The 16,294-nt window shown below is 54.0% G+C and overlaps 3 protein-coding genes across 4 annotated transcripts; 2 read left to right on the top strand and 1 right to left on the bottom strand.

Annotated features, from left to right (window-relative positions):
* The first annotated feature begins 140 nt into the window (after positions 1 to 140).
* On the top strand, positions 141 to 7,498 carry LOC122388794 (sperm flagellar protein 2-like). The gene is made up of 9 exons (XM_043380191.1): positions 141 to 502; positions 741 to 831; positions 1,361 to 1,481; positions 1,991 to 2,161; positions 2,378 to 2,498; positions 2,645 to 2,826; positions 3,028 to 3,345; positions 5,582 to 5,817; positions 6,025 to 7,498. Exons 1-9 carry the CDS (start codon positions 412 to 414, stop codon positions 6,371 to 6,373), a joined length of 1,680 nt encoding a protein of 559 aa, XP_043236126.1. The 5' UTR covers positions 141 to 411; the 3' UTR covers positions 6,374 to 7,498.
* Positions 3,330 to 4,995, bottom strand: LOC122388800. Of its 2 annotated transcripts, none has more exons than XM_043380204.1 (2): positions 4,914 to 4,978; positions 3,330 to 4,714 (listed from the first exon to the last, which is right to left on the bottom strand). In XM_043380204.1, exon 2 carries the CDS (start codon positions 4,588 to 4,590, stop codon positions 3,487 to 3,489), a length of 1,104 nt encoding a protein of 367 aa, XP_043236139.1. In that variant the 5' UTR covers positions 4,591 to 4,714; positions 4,914 to 4,978; the 3' UTR covers positions 3,330 to 3,486. The 2 variants fall into 2 exon arrangements, with proteins under 2 accessions (XP_043236139.1, XP_043236145.1); XM_043380210.1 differs by having other exon boundaries at positions 3,339 to 4,696; positions 4,914 to 4,995.
* Positions 7,499 to 7,613: 115 nt separating the features above from the next.
* Positions 7,614 to 16,142, top strand: LOC122388818 (sperm flagellar protein 2-like). Its single transcript, XM_043380220.1, has 13 exons — positions 7,614 to 8,257; positions 8,435 to 8,606; positions 8,739 to 8,916; positions 9,072 to 9,223; positions 9,431 to 10,463; positions 10,669 to 10,812; positions 11,066 to 11,262; positions 11,443 to 11,575; positions 11,823 to 11,970; positions 12,675 to 12,903; positions 13,353 to 13,493; positions 13,845 to 13,958; positions 15,691 to 16,142. The coding sequence occupies exons 5-8, from the start codon at positions 10,047 to 10,049 to the stop codon at positions 11,444 to 11,446; spliced, it is 762 nt and encodes a 253-aa protein (XP_043236155.1). The 5' UTR covers positions 7,614 to 8,257; positions 8,435 to 8,606; positions 8,739 to 8,916; positions 9,072 to 9,223; positions 9,431 to 10,046; the 3' UTR covers positions 11,447 to 11,575; positions 11,823 to 11,970; positions 12,675 to 12,903; positions 13,353 to 13,493; positions 13,845 to 13,958; positions 15,691 to 16,142.
* The last annotated feature ends 152 nt before the right edge of the window (positions 16,143 to 16,294 follow it).

Raw genomic sequence — 16,294 nt, forward strand, 5'->3', positions numbered from 1 at the left:
TGAAAACGTTCAGTCTTAATTGCCTCAAAATAGAAACATGTCAACATAGGTATGATGGTAAAAGGAAAAAGCGTCAAGCGATGTCTCACAGTTCACACTTCGCGTTTGATGAGAACAAGAGCACGAGCGTGCCAAAAATCAAGCGCCAAGAAAATTGCAAGTGACTTTGGAGTGACATGTGTAAAAGCTTCCTTATTTATTCAATAGTATAGAATGCTTATTATTGATAAACGACATATTTGTCTCGGTTTCTTTGGAACGCTGGCTTTCAAAAGTTTTCAAATGTGATGATAACCAGATGATTCACGTAAAACACAGAAAAGACTTCTGTCATCAGTATGAACCCGGAACCCGGCCTGAAAAGGGAATGAAAGCGATTTCATAGCATATTTCAAACAAGCAAATAACAATATGACGGAGATCTTGTATCGTTGGCTTGACGAGGAGCTACGAATACCTGTTGCGAGGGATGCCGACACATTTCTACAGCAGTTCAGCAATGGTGAGTCAATACCGACAGCCTGTCCAACAAGATACAGTAAACCATTTGTTTTACAGCTATTAAGTCCCTGCTCAAGCCATTTATTTAGCTTCATTTCTTGCTATGCTTGTTGGTCCTTAGATTACCTACCTTCTTCAAACGATGATTATGCCGGTGCCCTATCTGTGGACGTTTTCTTGGGTTACAAACACGACATAAACGTTCTGTGTAACCCATGCCTCATTTGTCTTACTTCCAGGACAACTTATTGGGAAAGTACTGCATGTTGAAGGAGTTCTCCCCGACAAGAAGTTCGACCAGCTTCGTACCAACGATCTGTATGAAGACAGGTATGTAGTCTCGTGCACCACTTGTTCATTGTTACTAAGCCAATTAAATGTTAAATCTAATTAAATGCTAAATTTATACCATGGTATGTACTTTTTCACGAATCGAATCGGCAGTAGCCACTCAAGTGCAGCCGACTCTGGCTCTTTTCTCTCATTGGCTGAGAGAGGACGGTCGACTGACGTCTGTAATATGATCCCGACTGGCGATTGGCTCGGACGCCGTGGGAGCGAGCGATCCCCACCCACGTAACAGGACACCGCCCTCTCATTGGCTGACAGGCGCCGGCGGCGGCCGCCGATTGCCTCGGGGGGAGGGGCCGGGGGAGCGTGGGAAAAAGGCGTGGCATATGTCTCGAGTAAGAGATCGGAAGCGTTTGAAAGATTGGTGCCATGTTTACGGATGGGTGTTGTGGATCACTAAAAGGGACGCATGTCAAGTATGTAACAAAAGGGCACAAGAGATTCTATAGAATAATGCTCCTATCTAGACAAGCATTTCCACATGATGTTGACCGTTCTGTTTTCACAGGCTGCACAACTTCCTTGTGATAGGTCCGTACATGAAGTCGCTGGGAGTCAACCTATCCGTCCGACAAGCCCGAGACATTCTATCCGACAAGCCGGGAAGTCTCACATACCTGATCTATCAGGTGATCAGTTGGTGAAAAATAATTAGCCTAAAACCGTTTAATTTAGGTAAAAAATGCTTTCAATTGATTCAACTGATGCTAATTCAGTTAACGCCTTATTTATCTGGTAATCAGTTGTCAAAGATAGTTAATCTAGTGTCGCTTAATTTAATTGATTCAGTTAGGTAATGCCATTTAATTCAAACTTGGCTCTTACTAATGGCAGTCTCCAAGAGACATTCAAGGCGATAAGTTAACGTTCATCTGTTTCTTTGCTCTTCGTATATAAAGTAGGCATAAAAGTGAATAAAGGAGGCGATAAGCTAGGTACCTATTTAATAAGGTAAAAAGGCATTTATCTTTTATTTCATATTTCATTTCCTTGAAGTGTTCGGGTGTTGTCTATGCTGAATAGGATTCAATAGATGTTCTTCTTTGGGGAACACCCGTATGTGATGCTGTGATTGTGAGCGCAGAGTCAGACAATTATACCAACCAATCTGTCTCCCTCTATCCGTGTGGTATGTCAGGTATATCTTGCGCTGCACAAGCCGAGGGACCACCTGCGGCAGCCGTCACCGGAACCTCTGCCGGACGCCTACAAGGAGCGACTGCGCGAGTCGGCGCGACCTGACCTGCGCGACTCGGGAGTCACCAGCCTGGGACTCACCTGCCAGTGCTACGGGCGAGATGTGACTCAGGTGACAGGGAGACGTGACTCAGGTGACAGGGAGACGTGACTCAGGTGACAGATGTGTTCATGTGGCACTGTTCCAGCTAGCTGCATTTATAGTGGACCGATTATATGAAATAACTTTTTTTCTGCAAAAGACTGCGGAAATAGGTCAATGATTAGTAGATTAAATCGTTTTTATGATTTTAGTGCGATATATTAATTTCTTAAAAATAATTTCCAGACGAGGATCACTGAAGGCCACCTGGTCAAAGAATGTCAACAAAGGATCACGAAGGAGGGAGTGAGGAAGAAGGAGAGGGCGAAGGATATCAAACAACAGATGACAGAGGAATACATGAAAGGTGAGTGACTAGATTTTCAAACATACACCAGCCTTTTCGCTATAAAACGTCTCCGGGACCAGCGTACGTCTATCACAATGCACTTCCTCTCGGTCAGCCCATTTCAGCCCACTGACCGTGTCTCGCTGCCCCCTCCCCCTCCCCAGGAGACTCGGCGAAGCTGTGGGGCCGCTCGTTCCGCAGTACAGTCCGCTCAGCCGCCCGCCGGGAGAAGGACAGACAGAAGGCCGAGGCGGCCGCCGTGCGACAGCAGATCGAGCACTTTGACAACACGGCCGACCTGCGCCGCAGCAAGTACGAGGACGTCCGAAATGCCGAGTTTCTGCAGGTCAGCACGCCAGAGTGAACTCGATGGGCCATAGTTTAACAGTTAAGAGTGAAGACTGAAAGAGGAACCGAAGCAAATTTTAAGACACTTTTTATCTCGTCCGGAAAATAAAACAGCGAAGTTTACTCAAATTGACATAATGAGATAATAAAGTTTTATAAATGAATTGATTTTTTATGCGCATTCTTCACACCATTTCAGACAACTGTCACCCCGGACATGATTCCCGAGGCTCTGGTGAACACCGAGGCCAACCAGCAGTTCGTGCACAAGCTGCGTAACCAGCTAGATCGCGACACGCGGGCGCGATTCGACCGCGAGAAGCGGCGGAAGCAGATGTACCTGGCTCTGCGGGACCAGCAGCGGCAGCAGGAGGAGGAGCAGCGCGAGCTGGACCTGGTGCGGCGACTCCTGCGCCAGGGCGACTACGAGCTCCGGCTGGCCGCTCACCTGACCGACATCAAACGCCAGAAACAGATCATCATCAGAAACCGGCTCGAGAAGGACCAACAAATGCAGGTGAGGGTTGACTGTGAATGGATGCGAAGATTTGCTGAGACTATAGAAATTTATAAATTTTATCGTTTTATTTGCATTACGGGAAATACTATCGCCATGCTGACAAGGGATGACAAAGTCACAAATCCGATCACATTGACTTCATGCGCCCTCTTCAACGAGGTTCGCAAATGCCTCCTCCAATCGGTGTCGATGTTCATCATCCACTGCCACGTACTTCAGGTTCTGCAGCACATGCTGCCGCTCCTCTGGGTATTTGTAGAACGCCTCCCTGCAGAACTGTACTGTCTCTCCCAGCACCTGTGGCCACGGGGTCGGCTCGAAGTCGAGCTCGTGGCGGGCGCGGGCGATGGACACGGGGCCGCGGGTGACCGAGGGTAGCGTATCGTCCACCGACGGCAGGAGACCGTGCCGCGCCGGGTCGTCAGTCAGCTCAGTCAGAGAGTGTGTGAGCCCTCCGAGCTCAGTGGCGATTTCCTTCAGCAGCTCCGGCAGGGTGAAGTCCCGTCCCAGAGATAGGTTGAAGGCACCCGAGGGTGGTTTACCCGCGCTCACCACCTCCATAACTCGACGCACGGCGCGAGCCACGTCCGGGGCGAACACGTAGCTGGTGGTGCGGCCTGCGACTGCCGCAGACACCGGCACCGGTCGGCCGACCAGAGGTGCGTGCTGTAACCACGCCTGGTGCACCCACCAGCGTCGCGAGGTGTCCCTGGGTCCCAGCACGTCCGGCAGACGCAGTGCCGTGTACGGCACGCCGGCCGCCTCCAGCGCCTCCTCCACCGCCAGCTTACCGTCTCCGTACGGGTTGGCGTCCGCCAGCCGGGCGCGCTCGGCCGGGTCCTCCGGCCGGCGAGCATCCTCCTCCACACTGGGCCCCCCTCCGGTGGACGGCGAGCTTACCTCGTACACAGAGTCGGAGCTGATGTAGACGTAGTGGCCGAACCTGCCGTCTAGGGTAGTCAGGAGATTGGTGACGTCGGACGCGCGGTAGGCGCAGAAGTCTATGACGAAGTCCCAGCGACCGCGCAGGGTCGTCTCGGTTTCCAGCTCGGTGAGTGACCCTCTTCGGTCGCAGCGGATGTGGTTTACGTGAGGGTCTATTCGTTGAGCTGAGTCGAAGTAGACGGTGCCTCGATTCAGCAGAGTGAGGTCGAAGGTGCCCTCGGAGATCAAAAGTGACGCTGTCTCGCCTCCCATTAGGCCGTTGCCTCCCACCATCAGCACACTTTGCTTCGGTGACATTTTGGAACGCACTGTTTCAGGCACTGGAAACGTCAGGTGTTCTTTTGCTTTGCATGTGGGTGACCGGTTTGGCGAAGACGACGATGCCGATCAGGCGACGCAGACACTGAAAAAGAAAATGGACCTGCTTGTGTTTAGACTGATCGTAATCCGTTCTTGATTATTTATTACCTATATCAATCTAGGAAACGCTAGCTACGTAATAAAATAAATAGCAGTAGTGCACAAATTACCATGAAACGAGCATTACCAATAACAAGTAGTACCTATATAAACATAAACACCACTTAAAAATGAGAAAATGGTTGTCGAAATAAACTTACCGCTCAAAATCCCTTCAGCCAGCGCACGCGCCACGCACAGTTTAACGACCACCGCTGCCCTGTCGTCGATATACTAACCGTCTGAGCAGTCCAGACCGTCCCTCATGCCTCGTGGACAGAGTTCAAGGCCGACCGGGCACGACGAGACTCGAAACATAACACAGGCGCGCATGGCTGGAGATGCAAAATCGCCACCAAGAAACAGGCTCGCATAGCTGGCTGAAGTCGTGGTAGACGAGGTTTTGATCATTTTTTTCGGATCAGGGATACTTGATGCTATAACTTCACGGCTGTATTGTGAAATGAATAAGAAAGTTCGTATAAAAACACTAACTTATCGACGACAACACAACAAAATGTAGCCACCATTGAAAGCACATTTGTTTTACGACCCCATCTCACGGCACCGTATAAACAGCCCTGTTCTGTTCGGCCCCATGTCAATATCATACAAGCATCGCTTCTTTTCCACATGATGTCAGATCACCGTAAGTGACACATGATGATCTTCCCCCTTCCACATGTCATTTCTATTTATTTGACGTATGACAATGAAAAACCATGTATACATGTGGATTTGTCATGAAATACAATCTGATCTGTTTCTGATAAGTGGCGCGCATTTCACGATCCCTTTATCACCCCCATGCTCACTCTCCCGGTTCCAGGAGCGGCGTCAGGAAGAGTACGAGCGGTCCGTGCAGCAGCAGATGGACCTGCTCGGCCAGAAGCGGATGGAGCACCAGGAGGAGCTGCTCAAGGAGTCGCAGCTGCACCGGCGCCTGCTGCAGCAGCGCCGAGACCAGAAAAGTCAGCGGCGCTGGCAGCTGGCCGCCGACGTCGTCACATTCTGTCTCGATATGGCCGTGCTCACAGTCGACTACAAGAATAAGTCGGGAGACAAGTGGGTGCTGAGTGATTGAAACTCAAAATGTGTAAGCGGTGGGTGCCGGGAGAAGTAATCGTAAAAGGAATTTGAATGGGCAGAAACGATCGTCATAAGAGGAGATGTAAATATGACGCTATAATAACTAGCCACTGTCTCACAATTCACTGCGGATGTCTGGATGATCTGATTGTTTTGTGGAACCATATGCTCTCTCCGTTCCAGGGAGGTCCCCGCTCTCCTGCAGAACGACTGGCGGGAGCTGTTTCTGCGCGGTGAGTCGCTGTCCGGCGGCAGAGAGCCGGCCGAGCTGAGCGCCACCAGTGCTCCCGGAGAGAGGCAGCAGGCGCTTCTGCAGCAGCACGACCTGGACGACTACCTGGCCGTCAGCGGGCGGTGGATCATCCCCGGCGCCAGCGGCAAGAAGCGCAGTCCCAGCGCCCAGGCGCGCGACGACATGGCACTGCGAGTCGAGTCGGCCGTGGTGACTGGGTTCGTGGTGCACCGGCTGTTGCGCCTCGTGTACCACCCAAACCGAGCGTCCAGGCCCCTGAACGGCCGACATTTACCCTAATGGGAGTGGTGATGGGCAAGAGCTACGCCGGCAAGACGCACTGCCTGCAGTGGGTACAGTCCTCGCTGGATGTGCGGCACATTGTGATGCACGACCTGGTGAAGCGCTCGCTGGCGACGTTAGAGCAGGAGACGCGGATGGAGCTGGAGGCGGCAGGCTCAGGCGTGATGGAGACACTGCGAATAGCCGACATCCTCGGACCTGACCAGAGCTGCGAGGACATGCAGAGGGAGAACTCTGGACAGCCGTCACAGCAGCAGCAGCCGCCACAGGATGCTGCAGCTGATGCGCCCGAAGGCGAAGAACAGGAGGTGAGACCAGCCAGCGACGTAACAGCAGGATCTGATGGTTTGCCGACATCGACCGACGCTTCCCGGGAGAATTCGTCCGGAGAAAAGCCAGCTGTTCAACAGGCTGAAGGGTCTCAGACAAAGCTGAAGGACGCCAAGAGCAAGGAAAGCACACAGGGCTCAGGAAAATCCGGAGATGCAGCCAACTCAGCTGATTCTAAGAAGTCGTCTTACTCAAATGGCGCAGAGTCCACAGAGGTGCAAAAACAAACCGGTGACGCTGAGAACGGTACCGGAAAGTCATCCGCTCAGACCAGTGGAGGCCCCACCGAACCGGGCACTCCCCCATCCAGTGCCGATCAGCCAGCATCACCATCTACCAAGGACATTACCTCTGGCGAGCAGGACAAGTCGAAGCTGTCGACGGATGGCGAGGGTGTCAGTGACGAGGACACCAACTCGGCATCCGAGGACACGGTCGTGTTCGAGTACAGCCGACTGGCGCAGCTGGGACGAGAGGTCAAACAGGCTCTGGAGTGCGGCCAGGAGGTGCACGACCAGACGCTGGCCGGTCTGCTGCTGGAGGCCTGGCGCGAGCTGCCTGACGGATCCGGCTGGATCATCGAGGGCTTCCCCAACACGCTGGCGCAGGCAGAACTGCTGGAGGAGCAGCTGGTCGGCAAGCAGTACGACTCGGATGAGGAACTAGACGAGGTGGAGATCGTTGTGACGCCGCTGCCAAAACCTGAGCCTCCTGCGGAACCTGCCACCAAGGAAAAAGGAAAGAAGGAAAAGAAAGAAAAGAAGAGAAGGGTAGCGGAAAGAAAGACAAGAAGGATAAGAAGGAAGGACAGCCACCAGCGGAGACGCCGCCTCCCTCACCGCCACCACCACCTCCTGAGCCCGTGCGACTGAGGGTGAAGCCGTTCCGACGCAGCCAGCTGGTGCCTGACGCCAACCGCCGGGAGCGACCGCCGCCGACCAGCGGCCTGGACCTGGTGGTAGAGCTCGCCGTCAGTGACGAGGTGGCCGCAGCAGCGGCGCTGTCAGAGCATCGACCGGGTGCCCGAGCAGCCCGACTCGGGCACCTGCCAGTCGGCCAGCGACGACCACGTCACGCTGGCCGGCAAGCTGTTCAGCTACGGCCGACTCCGCGAGCCGCTGATCGAGTTCTACAGCGAGCGGGGCGTGTACCACACGGTGGACGCCGAGGACCTGGCCTCGGTGGAGACGCAGCTGGAGAAGCTGATCGGCGCCAGCCGGGCCAAACAGCGCGAGGAGCACCGTCTGGCCGAGCGGCGCGCCGCCCAGCTGGCAGCCGCAGAGAACGAGCCGGACTCTGAGCCCGAGCCGGAACCGGAGCCGGAGCCGAGCCAGACTCCGGGAAGGGAAGAGGCAAGGGCAAGTCGCCCAAGGGCGGGAAGAACAGCGGCGACAAGGGGAAGAAGGGTAAAGGAAAGGGTAAAGGTGACTCCGAACCGGCGCCGCCAGCAGCGGAGGACCTGCCGCAGATTCCGGCACCACCGCCCATGCCGACCCGGGCGAGATGGGCTACTACTTCGTGGATGCACCGGTACCGGAGGGCGTCGCACAAGTGAGTTTTGAAACTCGTTCGTCCATTCTTTCTATATTACTTCTGCAGCTTTAATTCTTCTGGTGCATTACCTGTCGATTCACGCACAAATGGCAGTTGCTCTATAGCCCTATAACAATGTGTTTATAGAACATCATTTCATTTGGGACCATTTGGAACGTTTATTCTGATTTTCAGTACCTGGCATTACTCTGGCAACAAACTGAAAGGAATTACACCGAGAACCTGAAGCAGTGGCTGGGGCGGCTGAGGCTCGAGCATGCCGCCGTGATCCAACACCTGCATGCCATCACGGTATCGTTCACGCCTTCCTGCTGCGTCCGGATCACAAACAGCAGTTCCTCGACAGGTGAGGCCCAACTCAGCAGGCTGCTGCTAATGCGTCATCCTTCTTGTCAGGTTAAACATTAATGATATCATCAGCTATGACCAGCCAATGAACCAACTGAGTATCTCGGCCTGTAACATTTCTTCTCCTCAGGTTTGTGACTGAGTATAACCAGATGAAGGAAGCGCTGCAGAGAGACGAGGAGGTCAAGTGCGAGTGGCACTGCGCATCCAGGAGCTGGAGAGCACCATCTGGAACATCACCGACACTCGCGCTGCGAGGCCGAGCAGGAGCGCTACACAGCCATGACCTCCGGCTGGATCGAGGACAGGTGCGCTCGAAACGACCGGCACGCTGGGATAGGCCATGCAACTTTCCTTTGTACTGTCTTATCATAAGGTTTCTCGATTTACAGCTATGTTGATATGCGCATGCGAATGTTATTATACGATACGACGGTAACGAGCTGACGACCACTGCCACCAGGCTGGCGCTGTCGGCCAACAACTGGCTGATGGTGATGCAGAGTGAGATGGACCGCTTCCAGGACACTTGCATGGTACTGGAGGACTACTACGTCAGCATGAGCGGCGCGCAGCTCCCTGAGAGCAGCGGACGCGTGCATGGATTCAAGCAAGGTTAGCGTACGATAAACATTTATCGTACCTCAGGTGAAAGTCTTTGACCTTAGCTTATACGAATACGAATCACACGAATTAGACACTACATACATTTTGTGCAATTTATTGTGCTTCTCAAATAAGCAGAATTTCAAATGCTGAAATTTCGTCAATCGTGAGGTGCTCATCAAATCACCGAACGCCCATCCCGTCTGTCTTTCTCAGCGATGATCGAGATTCCAAGCCGGGAGCCGGCGGACCGGTCGGGTGCCTCGTCTGCCGGCAGTGACCGTCACTCAGGGAGCCGCAGCAGCAGCTCCGCCCGGCCGCTGCGCCGCGGAGGGGGCGGCAAGGGAGCGGACGGGCCAGGCAGCTCCGGCAGCGCCATCCTGACCACCATCAACCTGCCCCAGCTGCGGCCCCGGTGGCAGTTCGTCAGGGGCAAGAACCAGGCGGACGAGGTGACCACAGCCGTGGAGGGCGTCATCGACTCGGCCTGCAGGTCCATGCTGTCGTTTGTGCACGATACTAAGGAAAAAGGTGATGTGAGGGTGAGGCAAGCGCTGCTGCGGTTGAAGAATCCCCAGGGGGCAAGAAGGGAGCCAAGAAGCCTCCCGCGTCGAAGGCGAAGAGTGGTAAGAAGGGCGCCGCTCCAGAGGAAGACGCTGCCGAGGCCGAGCTAGCCACGCACCACGAATGGGCCGAGCGCGCGCTGGCCGAGTTCCAGGTGGCCGCCCGTGAGGAGTCGTCCCGGGTCTCTGCCCGTCTGTCGCTGATCCGCTCGCGGGCTGTGTCGGAGCTAGCGGCGCTGCGGCAGCGAGCCGTGGCCGCCTTCCACGGTATGTGGTCGGCCATTGAGGAGCGGTATCGGCGCGAACTGCAGGCGGCCACCCACATGGCCGACTACCTGCGCGGGCTGGTGGAGCAGGAGCAGCGCGCCCACTACCAGCTGCTGCTCGACCAGGACCGGTTCCTGGTGCGCACCGGCGTGCTGACCCACCTGCCCTGCCTGCCGGCCAGCCCGCCGCCCACCGAGGAGGCGCTGGTGCGCGACCGACTCAGCCTGCTGCAGGCGGCCGGCCTGTGGCGCCAGCACACCGCCGCGCCGTCCGGCATCATCACCACCCGCGCCTTCTGCTTCATCCTGCAGGACCTGGTGGCGTGCGGCGTCGGAACCCAGGAGCTGCCCGCACTCTGGATGTCGCTCTCGCAGGAGGAGATCGAGAGCCTGTCGGCGCGGATAGCGGCAGGAGCAGAGGTGAGCACGCGGTGGGGTGGCCGAAATGTTATTGTTTATCCTTTCACCGCTTCATTGCTGCCTATGAAACGGTATAAATTAAATTTGAGGGAAGACGGCAGGAAGGAGCTGCACCGACGCATGTCAATTTCCAACCAGCCCTCAACCAACCAGGAAGGATACAAAGCACCAGGACTGACCGTGTAAAATGTGCACCTGGTTTCAGGTGATGAGCTGGCGCGGCCTGCTGTACGACCTGCTGGAGCCGTGGAGTCGGCCCGACCAGTTCGATCTCCACGAGGCACTGGCCATCGCTCACGTGTTTGACCCACAGCGGAGTGGACGGATCACACAGGAACAGGCGCTCACGGTATGTCTGGGAGAAGATTTTGGTACGAATAAATTCAATCTGGCATAAACGTGTGCTAACACAAAATATGATTAACAGCTGGAGCCTTTCACCTACGGAAGACGTAAGTCCTTCTCTTAGCATCCGATATTTACTTTCTAATCTGTACCGACAAGATAAACTAACGAGTTTTGGAACCTTTTATACTCGAGATTGTGAGCTCGACCGTCAATCCAGGGATCTAAACGTTGTGTCTCTGTCAAATGCGTCACAGGTGGTCCACTGGATGAAGCCGCGTCTGGAGGAGCTGGACGAGGCCTATAACCGGCCGTACCACACCAAACGGCTTTCTGGTGGACATCAGCGGCGCGCCCAGCGACCGAGACGGTCGACTACCAGACGCTGCTCACCTGGCTCTGCCGCAGCGACGACCTCCTCAGAGCTTCCTCTGCGCGCTCACCGTGCTGGAAGGTAGCGGGCGCGAGTGGTTATCGCTCAACAATAGCGTAAATTTTTTTATTTGATGTCCTATAACAGCAGTTTATTTTAACGATATTGCCGTAACGCCGGACGTCCACTACTATGTCTGTTTGTTCGGTGTTACCGTGACTTCGTTCCAGCACTTAGCAGACCTATGTAATTACGTTACAGATAAGCCGATTTTCATATCGAACCCGGAGGACGACGAGAAGTACTATCCAAGGAAGAGGGTAGACCTCGCCCGAATCCAGTCACTGCCCATGCACAGAATCGTATCGTCTCCCCGGCCCGATAATCGCCCCAGGTCGGTAGAAATGTTATTGGGCTTTTCTGACACGTGTAACCGCATCATGAATCTCTTGTTACAGTGACATTGTTTGCATTCTAGCGTCTGTGATCATGATGATGCTTGTTGCAATTCTCACTCATTGCATAGAGATCTTGGTTTACCCAAACAAGCTTGTTATCTCTTCTCCTACCCTCTCTCTCTCTCTCTCTCTCTCTCTCTCTCTCTCCTCTCTCTCTCTCTCTCTCTCTCCACCCGTCATCAGGAAAGTGCGTCTGACCCAGAGCGCGCCTCTGCACGTGACGAAGGATGCTGATGATGGGTGGCTGGAGGACACGCCGAAGGAGGTGGTACTCCAGGCCACGTGCTCCAACGCCTACCACCTGCAGGACGCCATGGACATGAGCCGACCGGTAGCGCGCTCGGGTTGTTCATAAGCGGGACTCTAATTGTTTGGATAAAAGCTGCGGAGGATGAAAGAAGTTATACATCGTTAGCACAAATACCTTGCCATTTCATATGTATGCAAGTTATTTCTAGCATACTCATTCATCCTGGGTCAAGTGAAATTCGACACTCGACATGGTGTTGAGTCACCGTCCCAGGGGGGAGAGTGTGAGTTGACTCCACACAAAGCCAATGGCCGCATAGAGGGTTACGTAAAGCGCAAATCAACTGAATAAAATAGCAGAAACTGCATTTTCTCACAAGACATTACAACCACCATCCCTGAAGACTGCAGCATCGCACATGCATTTAGCACCCATATCGATCATCAAAAAGTGCCAGGGAGACTGCAATATCGCATGTGCCCATAAACACCCCATCAGCAGCTATGGAGACTGCAACCTCACAAGACAGAACACACCAAAGACCTGCAATGTCGCACAGGCACATAACACTAGTATATAAAAGGGGGCTCTCCATAGTGGGAACTGTAGTGCTACACATTGCAATACGTTCTAACGATATTTCAAAGACCGGCACGTTACATGAGAAGAAACCGTCAAAAACTGAAACGCTTGCATGCGTCACTACCACCAAACCCAAAAGAAACTAAGAACGGCATCATTGTAGGAAATTAGGAATCCTTTTCACCTTACGTTATGTCCCACAGCCGTCTCAGATGGTGGGCGACTCCCACGGCGACCACCTGGGCGACTCCCTGGAGCAGCTCCCCGTGGCCCCCAACTCCGCGGAGCGAGCGCCGCCGCCGGGCAGCACCTCCACTCAGCGCAGCTCCTCGGACCGGGAGGGCAGCCTGGTCAGCCTCCGGAGCGCCGCCAGCAGCTCTGGGGCGCACAGCCGCGGCGACACACACACCTCCGCGCCGGCCGTGGAGTCCGGTCAGTGAGCGGGTCGGAACAGGGGTGATGGTGTGACATTCTGGTCCGGTGTGTGGATTATGAGACTTCGGTATCGGTACTTCAAGAATGATTATTTATGTCTTTTTTTATAAATTCTGTCCGAGCCTTTTGAATGGAAGGATTCACAGGGATAGAGCCCCGGCTAAACAAAACTTGTTGTGCTCCCTTGGGAGTAGCGGTGCCGCTCCAAGGGAGCAGCCTACGAGTACATGAGATAAAGTTGTCTGTCCAGCCCGGGCGAGGGTTGCGGCGTGGAGGAGAAGGATTTGAACATCCTGAGAATGGAAACGACGGACGTGTTATATTCCCTCCCATCGCGCAGTTCCTGATCTATGACAGAATTTGGAGTTAAAAGTTGAGCGTACGCACACAGCCGCGCACGGTCTTTTTAGACGTTCTGTTAAAAAGAGCCCCGTTCCGACCGGCAGTAGACAGCGGTCGGGTCCCAGCTGCTCGACGAGCTGACCATCAGCGTCCCCGCCGGCCACACTCTGGACTCGTGGACGGCTCTGGCGCCCTCCTGCTGCACTCACCCGCCCGAGGTGCCGCCCACCACACCCAGCTCGGACGTGAGTCGAGGTCACGATGTCGAATGTGCAGCTCGGACGATTATAAAAGTTATCGACTTATGACTGAAAAATGATTCCATTATATTTCAACAGAGTTTAGAACTTGTATACGCAAATAATAAACTTATATCGCATGACGTCAAGTGCAAATGGTCGATACGTCTGATCAATACCGTCATCGTCAACAAAGGAGTATCGATTGATGACTAAGCGAATTCACTTCTTTGAAAGATGCACTATGCAGCAAGAGACAAATTATTGTGGTTGTCACGCTCTCTATGTCAATTGCTCCACGAGTACCAGTTTTCGACCACCAAGAGGGCATTTGAAACTCGACTCTCTTTTCGGCAGGGTCGAGCGGGCGAGACAGGCAACAGGAGCACCCTGAATGCCATCAGGACGGTGCTGGCCAGGACCATGGTGCTGCCCAAGGAGCTGATGCCCCAGGCTCTTCAGAGACTGGACGTGAGTTTCGAGACGGTTGGAAAACGGCTGGCAACGGGACAGGGGTGGACGTTGATAGTCTCGATAGGCTTTCGGTGCAGATAGTGCCCGTGCCGACAGGTGAAGCCTGAATATTAGGGCACTTGTTTAAGAGGGTCACTTGTCAGCACAGTCCGTAGGTTCAAAAGGTCACGGGACGTTGAAGTGGGGCCGCAGGTGAACTCACTATAAATCGTCACTACAATGTTATCCAGACAGGCATTATCTAATTGTTGAGGCCGCTCGAACACCCTTAGTGCTCGACGCAAATAAGCCAATCCTGTAGCATAGGTACAGGGTGTCCCGAAATTGATGCGCGGTTGTTCCTCAATAACTTATAAAGTGCTCGAATTTATTTCACGGCTTACATGTTATCATAGTCCCCATTCAGTTGCATACACGGCCTATTGCACTCTAGCGTGTCACGTTTCAGGTTGTCAAGAGTCTCTCCTTTGAAACAACGCCATGCCGTTTATATCTTCTGAAACAGCCTCTTCCCTGAGCTAGCCCGTGGAAGCTTGCTGAGCTCTTTTCTGACGATCGTCCAGATAATTTGGATCGGGGACAGGTCCAGACTGTTGCCAAACCATGTCCCCTTCTCCCAGAGACCTGGGAGCCTCGCTCGGCACCAGTCCTGGGTCTTCCTGGCGTGATAAGCTGGAGCCCTTTCTTGCTGGAAAATGGCCCTGGACATGTCCGACAAAAGTTTGAGTCTGGTTTTTGAACCATTTACCCTTTCCCTCAGCATCTTTGTGGCATCAGTCTTCTTCAGCACCTCGTTGACATAGTAATAAGCAGTCACGGTCTGTCCCCGAGGCACCTCGTGAAGCTCAGAGCGCCTCTGTAGCTCATCATGCTCCAAATGAGATTCTTCAGCAGACGTTTCACCGTCTCGACAGCGGACTCCTCAGAGCTGCCGTTAGCCCACATTTCGATCGTTCTGGCAGTTAGGGGCTTAGAGACCACAAAGGGCACCTTGTCACTGAAAAGGACGCATCTCCAGTCCTGAATGGTCCAGTTTTTGTGGGTCTTGGCGAAATCCAGCTGCCTGCACTTCTGGACCACGGTAGGCCAAGTCTGCATCCTGAAGCTGAGCAGCTTCAGCTTCAAGTTAGTCTTAAAATACTGGTGGAGGGTCGATTTGGATGCTGGGACATGCATCTCATTCAGTTTTCTTGTCAGCGATGTTGAATGGTGCTTTTTAAAGGTCGACTTTGCAATCACGATTTTCGCCACTCGGCTCAAGGCAGTCTTCCGCCCTCGAACTGTGCTGTTCTTGAGTGTCTCTCCTGATCGTTTGCAGTCCATCCAAAGTTTAATTGTCGCAGAGTTGACGCCCAATTCTCTGGCATCCGGAACCTGGGTCATACCGTCCTTGATCATCCCCACCGCGCGGTAGCGGATCGGTAGTTTGTGCCCTTTCACTTTTGGTGATATGCGGTTTCTCCACGTTGCCTGTCTGGACAAGAGTGGCCTCCCGCGCCCACTACCGGCCGCGGTCGGGTTAGCCGCTTGGTTCACGTGATCGTGTGACCAGCAAGATGTCAGTGGTGCCAGAGCCGGTAAAATTGCAGTTGTTCAGCACTCGGGAGGGACAACATAACATGCGGCACCAACCGCGCATCAATTTCGGGACACCCTGTATATCCCGCCGATCTATAGAGACGAGTGTAGACCGTCTGCTGACCGTCCTGGCCCCGCCGTCTGGCCGCAGCTGGACCTGGCTCTGGTGTACCGGGACCTGTACGGAGGCACCTGCGGCCGCGCCGTCGAGGCGCTGCGCCGCGACGAGCCGCTGCCGGTGCCCATCCTGGCCGTGTTCCAGCACGACATCACCCAGAGATACCTGGCGCCCGGACAGTGCACCCTGCTGGCCGGCCGGCCCTGGCAGATCATCAAGGACATCCGCAGCCCGCCGCCTCAGACCCCGCCGCCACCGGCCGTTACACAGGCCGCCTCGGTCACCGGCACCGGCACCTCACTGTCCTTCAAAGAGGCCGCCTAGCGCCAGCTGCCATCGCGGGGCTGACCAAAGATATCAGTGCGGGTTATGTCTACCCGGTACCTTGCGGGCATCTGGCCCAGTGGCTATTAATTTTCATGTCGTTTGTATTGTAAACCCGAATTGTTCGTTCAACGTTAAAGAATACAAATTATTTTCAATTATTTTAGCCGTCTTTCTCCTCGAACGTCAGCACTTAGCAGCATAAGCGCAGATATTGCAGCATACCAATACAAGCTGACCATCTGGAAACCGTTGGTTGGAAGCTAATTGATTGAAAAATTAAGATTGAAAATGGATTAGCTGGCTGCGCTGG

Source organism: Amphibalanus amphitrite, unplaced genomic scaffold (assembly GCF_019059575.1).
Source record: "Amphibalanus amphitrite isolate SeventyFive unplaced genomic scaffold, NRLGWU_Aamphi_draft 000018F_arrow, whole genome shotgun sequence".
Classification (NCBI taxonomy): domain Eukaryota; kingdom Metazoa; phylum Arthropoda; class Thecostraca; order Balanomorpha; family Balanidae; genus Amphibalanus; species Amphibalanus amphitrite.

Bases quoted from the DNA above. Each gene is read 5' to 3' on its own strand.
- LOC122388794 (XM_043380191.1), top strand. From the start codon at position 412: ATGACGGAGATCTTGTATCGTTGGCTTGACGAGGAGCTACGAATACCT. The intron at 2,162-2,377 runs GTGACAGGGAGA...AATAATTTCCAG, and splicing joins ACGGGCGAGATGTGACTCAG to ACGAGGATCACTGAAGGCCA. The intron at 2,827-3,027 runs GTCAGCACGCCA...ACACCATTTCAG, and splicing joins GAAATGCCGAGTTTCTGCAG to ACAACTGTCACCCCGGACAT.
- LOC122388800 (XM_043380204.1), bottom strand. From the start codon at position 4,590: ATGTCACCGAAGCAAAGTGTGCTGATGGTGGGAGGCAACGGCCTAATG.
- LOC122388818 (XM_043380220.1), top strand. From the start codon at position 10,047: ATGTGGTCGGCCATTGAGGAGCGGTATCGGCGCGAACTGCAGGCGGCC. The intron at 10,464-10,668 runs GTGAGCACGCGG...ACCTGGTTTCAG, and splicing joins GGATAGCGGCAGGAGCAGAG to GTGATGAGCTGGCGCGGCCT. The intron at 10,813-11,065 runs GTATGTCTGGGA...AATGCGTCACAG, and splicing joins CACAGGAACAGGCGCTCACG to GTGGTCCACTGGATGAAGCC.